This window comes from Stegodyphus dumicola, chromosome 5, assembly GCF_044657685.1.
Source record: "Stegodyphus dumicola isolate Sdum_Otavi_A_Nest chromosome 5, ASM4465768v1".
Lineage (NCBI taxonomy): Eukaryota > Metazoa > Arthropoda > Arachnida > Araneae > Eresidae > Stegodyphus > Stegodyphus dumicola.
The window spans coordinates 109,914,566-109,927,544 of record NC_140772.1 but is presented as its reverse complement, the minus strand read 5'-3'; the positions used below and the strand labels follow the sequence as shown (position 1 = coordinate 109,927,544).

At 31.2% G+C, this 12,979-nt stretch overlaps 1 protein-coding gene across 1 annotated transcript; it reads right to left on the bottom strand.

The window, feature by feature from the left end:
• Positions 1-1,286: 1,286 nt before the first annotated feature.
• Positions 1,287-7,180, bottom strand: LOC146997202 (uncharacterized). The gene is made up of 2 exons (XM_085817831.1): positions 6,402-7,180; positions 1,287-1,461 (listed from the first exon to the last, which is right to left on the bottom strand). The coding sequence occupies exon 1, from the start codon at positions 7,178-7,180 to the stop codon at positions 6,455-6,457; it is 726 nt and encodes a 241-aa protein (XP_085673957.1). The 3' UTR covers positions 1,287-1,461; positions 6,402-6,454.
• Positions 7,181-12,979: the final 5,799 nt, after the last annotated feature.

Here is a 12,979-nt window from a genome sequence, read left to right as displayed (position 1 = left end):
TTAAATCAGGGGTAATGTGAATTACCGTGTTGTAATCATGTCAAGTTACGTGCCACTGCAGTGTGCTCATGATTAAAGTTAACAGCGTCAAGTTGTGCTCTTCGTTCGATATTTTCACTATCGGGATCAAAGGTAAGTCCTTCTTAATTTATATATTAACCATATTAACTTAGAAAATTATAATTGTTTTTATGTCTGTTAATAACATGATTCGAATGTCAGGCGTTAAAGCCAGTAGACACCGAGAAAGTATATTTTATATGGAAATGAGAAATTAAGGTTCTTATTTTTATCAAGATATAGGAGATTCTTAGAGATTCTTAGAGCAAGGGAAACGATTATTGAAACATTTGAAAATAATGAAAGGAGTTATGTTTGACCCACCATCGAAAGCTGAGAAATGGCTGTTTACATCATGCTGAAGTGATTCTTAATCTCTATAAAATATCTGAAGAAGGGAAAATTATTTTGCAGAGTTTAAAAACAAAAGTTAAAAGTTTGATCGCGACTCTCGATGAAATGGATTGAAATAACAATATTATGATTAAAGACACCGTATTAAAAGAATTCGAGATTCCTCGGAAAAACCGATCGAGGCAGGCTGTTGGCAGAATACGAGACTTGGTACTTTAGCGATTGGACCGGCAGCCATGCCGTGTGGAAAGAGATTACTTAAAACATGTTTTGCACGCCTTATATTATGTATATAATTAAATGTATACTATACTAGTGATATTTGTTTTATTGTATATTGTGTACCGTTATGTGTAATAAATTAGAGGATAAAGATAGAGATTATTTTCCTACTATGGCGAATGCATAGACGACCTGCCTTCGTGGTGGAAAGGGCGCGAGGTGATAGATGTACTTTAATTATGTAAAAACCTTCAAGCCTGTAAGAACAGCAGATTTTCAGAAAAGGTAATCCAAAAATGGCCAATTTAACATTGCCGCTATAGGGTGTCCAAAACCCCTTAATAAAAAGGTGTAAAATATTTTTTTAAAAAATGCCATTTGTGGAAATACAAAAAAGAAATATATTTTGCTTATATGAGTATATAATATTTCTGTAAAATAAATAAAGTGAGCATTTAAAAGCAAATTTTAAAATAAAAAACCAAAAGGAAATATTTATAGTTTTCAAAATCAGTATTACTTTTGTAAAATGAAAGCACTTAAAACCTTTTTAAAGTAAAAATAGTGAAAAGAAAAATTTAAATTAAAGTTTCACGTTATTAAAGTTAAATATTGAAGAGAAAAACATTTTTGACACGAGAAAGGGAAAATAAAAGAATTTTAAAGTCAAAATTACATTTGCACAAGTTGCAAATTTGATAGAGATTCGCGTTCCTTTAAGCCTCGGGCGCATCCCTATGACGGTCGGTTACTATTAAGCTTGTTATTGTAAACTGGCTATTCAAATTACAGTCGGTATGCGCAAAGGGGGCCTGAATCTTCATCCTGAAAAATAAACAAAATTATTGTTACACATCACATAAAAATATCAGTTAAAATGATAATTCAATTCTGAGTCACAAGCATGAGAATATTTGAGAAGGTTATATCGCATACGCAAATAACCAAAATGAAAGATACTCGAAACGGATGACTGTGCACTGTCTGCAAAATTTCAGACCGGATCTTGGTCGTTTGTGGTGGGCATTGACTTCCAAGTACAAAAGTGTTTTGAAAAACGTAAATGTTTGCGCTTTGGTACTTTTAAATTTAAAATAATTTGTTTTGTAAAAATTACGAAGCCTAGCTCTTCATATGTTTCTCCGACACTCATGATTTTATGAGGAAAAAGTTTGCACTCGTTATGAAATAATTTTGAACATAAGTATCTCCGTCTGATTTCGATGGACATCAGTCAATTGTTTTGTGATTTATTTCTTATAACCAAATACCTAGACAGAAGTCTAGGTATTGGAGGAAAAAATAATTAGTCAGATTTCGTACTTTGTGCAATAATAACCGTTTATTATTCGAAAAGACAAAAAGTTGCGTCATTTAAAACAGATTATTAATTGAAGTATATCCACGGTTGCACAAATAAAGAGCGAGTGAATATTTTGTGGACAGAGCGTGTACAATTTGATGAAAGGCATATGCAGTAGAAAAGTGCCCAAATTGGCGTAAATGGATAAAACGGCTTTTGTGGGAGTAAAATCTTTTTTATAATTAAATTTTAAATTAGTAAGTTATTTATTATGATATAAATAGTAAAATATAGATAACTGGTACTTTTATTTTCAGCTTTTTTGAAATAAACTCATTACGCATCGTGCCAAAAGAAAATAAAAAACTTCTTTCAAAATTTAATGCTTAACGTTCTTTTTTGGAAATGAAAATATCAATTAACAATAGACAAAACTCTTCCTTGACCTTGCAAATTATTCTAGAAATCCTTGACTTCCTTTAGCTGGTAAAAACCTGAAATCTCTTACTAAATTTGGCATGGAATATGCCAGTAAATTTCAAACGTAAAAATGTGCGCCATTTGTTTTTACATAAAATTTCTCATATAAATAACTCTTGGATTAGACTTTTTTTGAAAAGTATCTTGACCCAAAACGTCTAAACTGTTTTCTTAAAACATTCGTTTGCTATTGAAAATTTTATAAATATAACTAGACTGAGTTTTGAATAAATGAAATTACAACGCATAAGCACATTGTTGGAACATTTTGTATAAGAACACGTAATCGCATATAAATCAAGTTCTTATATCGCTTAATTACAATGCATCAGGTCTTTAGTAAATAAAGAAAGCAATAAAATACACATGGTGGTTTGGCAATACCAAAAACATCATATCCCGCAACAGCTCTTCTTGATTATTTCATACCTTAGGAAACACGAGCAAATATGTCAATTGCGGAAACATTGCAGTTTGGCAAGTGATAAGGTGGTGCGCAGGAGAAATGATTATCGGGGAAAATATTTCTGCAAGGTAGGAGGTGATTTGTATTCATTCTGGATGTGGAAGAGAATGTTATTCTAGGACTTCGAGAAACAAGGAACATAATTTGGATAAGAGTGAACTTTCGACCAAAGTGAATTTTCGGAATTAGGAGTCATGTTCTTCTTTCTGTGGTCATTTGAAACCGTGGTTCTGATGTCAACATCAAAGACTTAACGATATCACATTTGATTTTAGTGAAGTGTAGTTCATCCAGTGCTTTCTTCAGCAGTAGTTATGGCTTTTGCCTAACGAAACAAACACAATGCAAGTTTCAAATGTTAAGTCATTCAGTTTGCGAAAGAAAATGGAAATCATGCAGTTTGGTTTTCGTGAGTGCTTCGTACACGAGTGGAGTAAACATGAAATTTTACAGTGATAATTGCGCCAAAGAATAACTGTGCATTGCATAAAGAAGTAATGAAATAGCTTACCGTCGGCGAAAGTGTTGGAAACTGCATTGTAGAAAATCCCCATCATCGCTAGAATGAATTAATTGTAACAAGAAACAGCGTACGTTTCTTTGACTTAAAAATAGAAAAAAGGAGTGCAAATGGAAGTGAAAACTCTAAAGCAAACTGAGTTTGTGTTTTCGATTTACTTCACGGAATAATTCAGTTCTCCGAGAAAAAAAGACAAAATTTTTTCAAAGGCTTCGCAAATATAGAGATAAAACTTTGATGAGTTTTTAAAAATATGGAGAAATTTAATTACTATCATGTGTTGCAAATATGGATGTCATTCCAGTAGTTTTTATACGGTAGGAGATAAATAAACAATGATATGAAAGAAAAATAACGGTTAACATAGAAACAATAGTCCAACGAGAAATCTCACCTCACCGTACTGATCTCCTGCTTAGCCGACCGTACGAAATTAAAATCCCATCGATATCTTTAAAAGAAAGATTTTGCAGAAGTGCAGTTTCCCGAAAGTGTTTTCATCCGTATTCAAGAGAAATGATCTGCGGAGAAAAATGTCGTGAAACTGTGGATAAGAAATATTTGGCAAAAGCTTCCTTTTGTCTCAGATAATCAAGAAAATCCAATACTTTGGGACATGTTCAGCCTCCATCTAACGGATAACACAAATATGTTGTTGGAATAATGTTATACAGATATGACAGTTTATCCAGGCGGATTATTGCCATTAGTTCAGATATTAGACATATATGTCAATATATCATCGATAGAATATTTTTAACGTCAGTGGAATACTCGAGCAAACGTGAAGGTGAAAAAACTGGTTACAAATGGAGACCAAATACGTCATGCCAGTCCATAAATAGTGTGTCAGTAAATAATAAAAGCACGGAATAAAATTAAACCCATTTAATATATGTGGTATATCTGACGGTCTAGTTGAAACGGAAGATGATTATTTATCTGTTGATCAGAGAAAAAGTGACGGCGAAAATGAAACAGAATCCGATGATGTGCTTGAAGATATAACTTAAGCCGAATTTGAGGAACTTGGATCTATGGAAGTATGGATCAGATGTGAAGGTGAAAATGAAACAGAATTTTTATAACGAAAATTTTTAAGTACATAAACTGTGTTATTTCTTTTAAAGAAAAAAATTTAATTACACGCAGAAATCTAATTTTCGTATGCTCACTTTTTCCATATTTCCAAACATAAAATTTTTATAGCTGGCGTACAGCGCGCACGCATAAATTTCCATCTTACATTTTGTTTTAAAAGTGCGTCTTATACGCCTGAATATACTATAACAAACATAGCTGAAACTTAAGTGATAGAGATATTTACATGCTTTCTGAACCATTATATTCTGCTTTTTCCCTTCTATTAGTTTACAAATGTTTTCAAAATGTCGATGTTACGTTTTTCGATCTTTGTGTTGAGAAAAGAGATAAGGAATTAAAATTTTTATCTCGGAAAACAAAATTCCAAATCAGATTTCTAATGAAGAAGTGAAATTTTCTATAGCTTTACTTTCCGGATTATTTAAAATTAAGAAAAAGAAGAGAGGAAAAAAAGAACTGATTTGGGTAACCAGAATATTTAGCCATTGAGTATCTATTGATGGGAATGTATATAACTCTAATGAATAGTACAGAAATAAGATAAAGTTACGTTTCGGTTTGTAGGCCTTACATTTCAAAATGCTTTTATACATCTTAAAGCGCATAGCAAAAGATTAGGCTCTCAACCGCTTTTTGTGTAATAACGTCAGAGAATAATTCTTACAGTTACAAGGTTTTCAAATAATACATTCCTTCAAAAGTAATCTATTGTATTAAGATAATGTGTTTTCGAGGGGGAAGAAAATGAAACAGAACGGCGAGATCCTTCAGAGTATGATCCTGTAATGCTTTAGCAAATCTTTCGCAGTCTAAAGTAATAGAGAAATGTGGTAGAGCTTCATCTTACACTATAGTAATGTAGTCAGATTATTTATATTATGTGACTATGTGTCTCTATTCGATGTGTGGGAAAAAAACGTCTCCAACAGGTTTATATATACGATACCATTCAGATAAACGCAAAGCAAACCAACATTTCCATCTAATAATATTTATTTTATTTTAGTTATACCATTTTCTAGTTAGATAACCAATTTGTGAGCAAGAATTTGTATCGTAACAGTGAATCATATTGCTGCCAAATTCCAAATATAAAAAACTAAAGCTCACGAATCACAAACCGAGAGTTTCTGTGAGATTTGTGAGGTGCGAAGGAATCTCTATTTTGAAAGAAATCGAAATTGATATAAATTCGCTTTATAATATATTATTCAGTTTTTTTCTCTAATTATATTATGATTCTGATTTAATGTATACACACATTTTAAAAGTTATTTTTTCGCTCATTTTAATTTGTAATCTTGAATTTTTACACTAGAAAAATCCTGAGTAGAAACGGAAACTGTGGTATGTCAAACTACATTTAAACAAGGTGAAAGCAAATTAAAAGCTAATGTACATACTACAATAGCTTTTAATTTGTTTAGAATTACAATCTTAGTAATGCAACTCAAGCTGATTAACACATAATTAAAAGCGGATAAACATTCCTTTTTGAGCGTTTCTTTGAATCTTGATATAAAGTCCTATAAATATCTGCAGTTGGATAAGACAGCTCAGGGTCAAACAAATTTTAAAATGAAATCTGTATAAATTAATTTCATGAGTTCAATTATGAAAGATATGACGTGCAATATTTATTTGCACAATTTAAAGCCAGTAGCATAACATAAATTTATTGTTGAAAAATACTGTCATGTGACTATGTGTTAAAAAAGTCAATAAACTGTGACTTTCCAGGTAAAACCGGAAGACCTCGCAGCCATGAAAGGCACTGAAAACATAGATCTGAACTACGAAAGAGTGTACTTAGTTGCTGCTAAAATAATGCTGATATCTTAAAGTTAGCATGACTAATTACTAGCTAATAATATATCAGTAGTTACACTTACCGAGCAAAATATTATCAAATGCTGTCCATATACTAAGAATACCATAAAGTTCTTCATAATAAAAATGTTATTGATAATAAATTTTGGTAAAATGAAGCAGGTGTATGATTTATTTGTTCTATTTTTCTTTTCCGGGTCTTGCTTCGTTTGATCATTAAATCAATCGTTCTACAGTTGTTATCGAGTTCTGGCTCTTTTCGCAGTTCATCCGGTTTCCTTTTCGGGTTTGACAGTTCTTTTCCGGTTCCAGCTTGTTTTTCAGATGAGGATTCTTTTCCGTTTTTTTGCTTTTTTTCCAGGTATTGCGTCTTTTCTGACTGGTCTATATTTTTCAGTTCTGGCATCTTTTCCGGCTCTTGCTTCTTTTCCAGTTTTTGCATTTTTTCCAGTTTCTTATTCTTTTTCAGTTCTTCTTTGTTTGTTGTTTTTTGCATTTTTTCCAGTTTCTTCTTCTTTTTCAGTTCTTCTTTGTTTTTTAGTTTTTGCATTTTTTCCAGTTTCTTTTGACTTTTCAGTTCTTCTTTGTTTACTAGTTTTTGTATCTCTTTCAGTTGTTTCTCCATTTTCAGTTCTTCTTTCTTTTCTAGTTTTAGTATCTCTTCCCGTTTTTTCTTCTTTTTCAGTTCTTCTTTCTTTTCTAGTTTTTGAATCCATTCTAGTGTTTGTTTCTCTTTCAGTTCTTGCTTCTTTTCTAGTTTCTGTTGCTTTTCCAGTTTTTGTTTGTTTTTCAGTTCTTCCTTCTTTTCCAATTTTTGCTTCTTTTTCTGCTCTTGTTTCATTTTCAGTTCTTGCTTCTTTTCCAGTTTTTGCTTCTTTTTCAGCTCTTGCTTCTTTTTCAGTTCTTGCTTCTTTTCTAATTCTTGTATCTTTTCCTGCTCTTGCTTCTTTTCTAGTTTTTGTATCTTTTCCAGCTTTTGCTTCTTTTTCAGTTCTTGCTTCTTTTCTAGTTTTTGTGTCAATTCCAGTTTTTTCTTGTTTTTCAGTTCTTGCTTCTTTTCCAGTTTCTCCTTCTTTTCATGTTCTTCCTTTTTATCCAGTTCTTGATTCTTTTCCAGTTTTTGCATCTTTTCGGGTTCTCGCTTCTTTTCCAGTTCTTTCTCGTTTTCCAGTTTTTGCTCCTTTTCATGATCACAAGGAGGGTTTTCCAATCTACAAAATAATCAGTATATCTTTATTTCAGTAGTAAAAAAGTGAAAGTAATGCAACGACTATCACGTTTAACATGCACAACACTTCCATATTTAGATACTATATAACACTTTTGGCTCAGTTTCATAGGGAAAAATCTCCCCGTAGATTTATTGCCTGACAGAATGTTTTTCTACAAAAGGCGAATTTGTTGCTTTTGTTCTTCTGACCTAAAGCCAAGCAGAAAAGTTAAAGCATTTGGCGTGATTTGTATGCAATAAGCGACCTCCATGAATCTCACGTAGAGCGTAATAATTTGCAAAGTTTCAGTGCCTTACTTTTCCTTACTTAATTTTTACATAAGTTGAAATAATAATAATAGTAATAATAAACAGGTGGCTTAAAACAGAGGGAAACAATGGCGAAAATTGCAAAATAGGAGGAAAAATGAAACTGAAATGAAAAATAAAACAACTACAAACAAAGGATGGAAAAAGCATTTTAGAAGATATACACGTAACGTTCTTTCTGAATCAGCAAAACCTGTATTTAAACGAGTATAAGTTTGAAAGCTTTGGATTCATTTATTTTTTGAATCAATTACTATTTCTTACGCATGCCAGATATTTTAAATTTCTTCAATTCTTGTATAATTTACTTACGTATTTTACCATTTCTTATTATTATCCAGTAGAGGTAACCTTACACATCATTAAAATATCTCCGAGTTTCCTCATTTAAGTCATCTTTCTCGCAGATCAATCTCTTTGCATCGCTGGCTGCACAGGTTTCAAATTTTCTCTCGTTATTCCGAATTCGGAACATAATGCTGGTCTATTTTGTCGTCCAGCAAGAAGCACTAGGATTTTTGCCATCATTTGTTTTCAATTGAAAAATTTATTCTCATCTTCAGTTGCATTCTTAAAGTTTTATTATTTATACAGGAATAAAGAAAGAAATCAAACAAAGCAAAACAAATTAGGAAAAGAAATATCTGTTTTCTCCTATATTTATTGTTCCCTGTAATTTCTTTTGCCTGTTCCATTAAATTTATTGAAGGAAAATTTGCTAAATCTTTCAAAATGTATTTCCTAAATCCTTATGCGAATTAAACCTTTCTGAGCGTTTCGGCTACACTTTAATGGCTTTTACAATTTAATGTTTGAATACTGACAGCTGCCTATGCTGAAATAATTTCTCCATTGACCTCGAAAAAAGAAGAATTAAAGTTCCAGGATATTTTACAATGAAGGACACATATTTCTTATTTGAAGGGCAAGAGGATAAAAAAAAGATATTTTCGGATGGGAATATGTAGCATTTTAAACACCGTGTTTGTATATTTCATCATATAGTAGCAACACTTGAGTCATAAGTATTTATGCACATATATGAGAGAGACGACGATGACGAAAAATGAAATGGCAAAACATGGCCGAAAACACTTTCCTGGCCGGTACAAACAGCACAAAACACAAGAAAGAACGGACACCAGTTATGCTTAGCGCAAGAGAAATTAAAAAATAGGAACAAAATTAGACACTTATGGACCTGAAAGAAGGTGTTCGAAATTACGACCTGCACCCTGATGCAGGTATCACATCTCTCGCACATCGAACATAAGATGTTCTCGAAAATACCGTGCATTCCCAGGACTTTCCCAGCAGCTGCCACGATATGTGTCACAAGTTCCTGTGTGACTTCTAACAGAGGTTTCGTGCAATAATGTGTTGACGTATCCCGAGAGGAAGTCACCGAAGGAACTTTCGAATACTTTCTTTGATGACGATCCCCTGTTTTTGTTCTTATTTCTTAGTTTCCGCTGCGCTAAGAATAATAAACAAATACCTTTACACTGTTCGTACCCTATTTTTCTTGTGTTGTGTCTCGTCACTATGGGGCCAGGAAAGCGTTTTCGATCATGAATTGCAATAAACGATTATATATATATATATATATACGGGAGTTGGTTTGTTCCCCTTGAAAAGTCAACTATTTTCCGATCAATGACAATGATTACATGTTTTTAATTTAATTTTTCCTTTTAAAATTGAAATTTTGTTCTTCATGATGATTTAATTCTAGTCCCCGTTAAAACATTATTAACAATTTACTTTCAAGTTACCTCAAAACATCTTTCAAAATATAACTTACCAGTATTGATTAACTATTTTAAAATAATTCTACTTTAAATAAACTTAGGAGACAATATAATCAATTAATCAATATTGTTTAGGAAATAAATTATATATATATAATCGTATATATATATATATATATGTTACGGTGAAAGATCGAAACTGGAGAATGTCGACTTTCACCGGAGAATGTCAACATTCACCAAATACGTCGGTGAATGATCGAATATTGCATTACATTTTTGTACATTCGGACCCTCACCGGTGTATGTCGACAATCACAGATATGCTCTGGTGTAGGTCAAAAAGAGAGGAGTATATGTACACGTTGCAAAAGGAAGTGTTCCACAAATAAATGCAGTTGTAAAAGCAAGGGCCTCTTGTGCAATTGAAAGTGTCCTAATAGTTTAAGTTGTTGCAAATAATAAGATTTGAATCACGTAATTTAGTAAATTTTTAACTTCTATTATTTTCCTTTCTCATTTTGAATGTACAGTGTGTTTCAAGTTCTTATATTCTTAAGTTCTTATTTTAAGTCCCAAGTGCGTTTTTTCGCGACCGAATTACGGAGAAGAAAATGTAATATTCTTATGTGTTCTACATTCACCATTAGTAGATGGTGAATGTCGACATTTACCGGTGTAAGTCAGAAATAAGTGTTTTTGAAAAATATTTCGGACATACAACAAGCGACTATGTGAATGTTGACATTCACCGGTGAAAGCCGACATTCTCCAGATTTCGGTGTTTCACCGTAACATATATACGATAAACGTATATATATAGATATATATGCATATGTGTGTGTGTGTGTGAATTAATGTTAGGAATTCTGATCGCACATATTGATCTATAATACAGAGCAAATTTGGCAGATGAATAAGATAAAATATTCAGATTTATTTCAATTCACATTTGCGCCCCCAATTCATTTGAAATTCTAAACTTACCTATTTCTAGAATATTTATATTTCTCATATTGTTGGAATAGGAAGAAAGTAGCACGACAGAGATAGGAATACCGTGCCAGCGTTGACAGAGATAGAAAAAATATGCATAGTTCTACAATATTGTGGTTTAGTAAGAGAAATATTTGTTTCAGGAAAATTTATATTCCCACTTAGCTAAGTCATCATCTTTAACTGAAATCATGTGATGGGGATATATAATATTAGATTTTTTTTCATAGATAGATTTTGCACTTGATTTGCATATGCTTCTGAATTTAAATGATATTGTAGATTAGTTCTAGAATTAAATCGTTTACATGTTTGCATATTTTTAAATTATTTTAAATTATTTGGCTTTTTTCCTTTTTTTAGAATTTAAATTTGCATTTTTATATTTTTATTTTTTTACTTTTTTACTTTTATACGTATTTGTTAAGAATTTAAATTTGTTTAAATATATATATATTTATATATATATATATATATATATATATATATTATATATATATATATATATATATACATATATTATATATATATATATATATATATACATAAACATATATTTTAATTAATTAATTTTTATTTTTTAATTTGTTATTAATTCAAAATTATTTAATATTATATATTAAAAAAATAATTGCAATGAAAAGTTAGAATCTCGAAATTTTTATTATGTTTGATGAGTAAATTCTCAAAACTATAGCTAAATAATATCATAAATCTCTGTAAATCTAGAAATATATAGTCTAACAGAAACAGGTGAAGAGAACAATTTATATGAGTTTTGTTCCGAATAGAGTATGGGATGGATTTCAGTGTTTACTTAATTTGTTTTACATACATATATATATGCATATTATTTATAAACATAAAGTCCTTTTTGTCTTTGTTACTCTAATTATATCAACTATTTCACACTTACTTCTCATTCACAAATTTTACAAACTGGCCGTTTAAACACGTGTATTTTGTATATTAGCTTTCTGTTTAGGTATTTCATTAGTTAATGCAATAAAGTTTCCTCATAATCAAAAGGTATTACAATAAATTTGAATTCTTCACAATGTGATTTTCCAACTTAAACATTTATAATCTATTTTTGTAATGAAGGAATGAAAAAACCTTACGCATTATAAATCTGAAAACGTATTATTTTCCAGACCAGCGTTTTTGTCAAAAAATTATTAAACGTATAATTAAACTGGACCTGAAACATTATGTTTTGTTTTATTATTTTTTCCGAAATGACTTACGTCTCCGACACGTATTGCAATCTTAAACATTGCGGATCCAATTCTTCTAGTAATTGTTCGCTGAAGTATATTTTTGCTTCTTCTTCTTCTTCAAATATACGTCGATAATTATTTGCGCTGAAATATTTTTATTTTATTAAATATATATGTTCATATGTTTGAATTCATTAATTTAATAAATGATTATTTATACGTTTTTTGTCAAAAGTAGTAAGTCACATTTTGCGAGCATTTTTACATTACATTTTTACATTTTTGTCAAAGATTTTTAAAGGCGCTATGTTCCACGAAGAAAATAGCTTTACTTATTCAAAATCTTCAAAAAACAGTAAATATGGAAATGAATATTCGTCTTATTAGCCTAAATTCCATTATGAGGATATACAGGTATAATAGGAAATGAAGCTGCTGGCATCAGCAGCTCAGGATGCCATATTAGAAGGTCTGATTGACATCTATCATCTCAGATCAAACATTGCAATCAGGAAAAAAATTTCCAAACACGTTTTGATAAAATAACAAACAGGATGGGACGAGGCAGATACAAGAAGATTGCTCCACAGTTACTTTCCGCAAGTATCCCTATAAAGAATACATTTTTTTCTCCAATTAGATTGGCAACAAATCATGGAAAGTTTCCATTTTATTTCCAGAGATTCTTAAGAAGGCACGTAAAATGCGAGCGCGAAAAACCTGCAAATCTAGCAAAACCTAAGCTTTATAAATCGCACTCTCCGTTACTTTCCATTCTTAGAAAAAGAAAACTAGGATTTGCATCAAAAATTCCAGAGAATTTTTTTTCTACAATATGAAGTGTGTGTCTGCACTTGAACAATTTATAAAATATATTATTGAAAGTGATAGAACTGTGACTATAAGTATCTAATCATATTACAAGAGTTAATAAGCAAGTATTTAAGAACATGTAAATTTTTTAAACCGTGGCTTCCGTTGACCAGGCTGATCAAATTTCCAGTCGAGCGCAACTAAGCAATGATTGGGCTCTCAACCTTATGGCTGCGTATGCTGAGCCGATGAATGATCAATCGTTTGGACAATTTCCGCACAGGATTAAAAATTGCCTTCCCACAGACTTCTTCACTTAA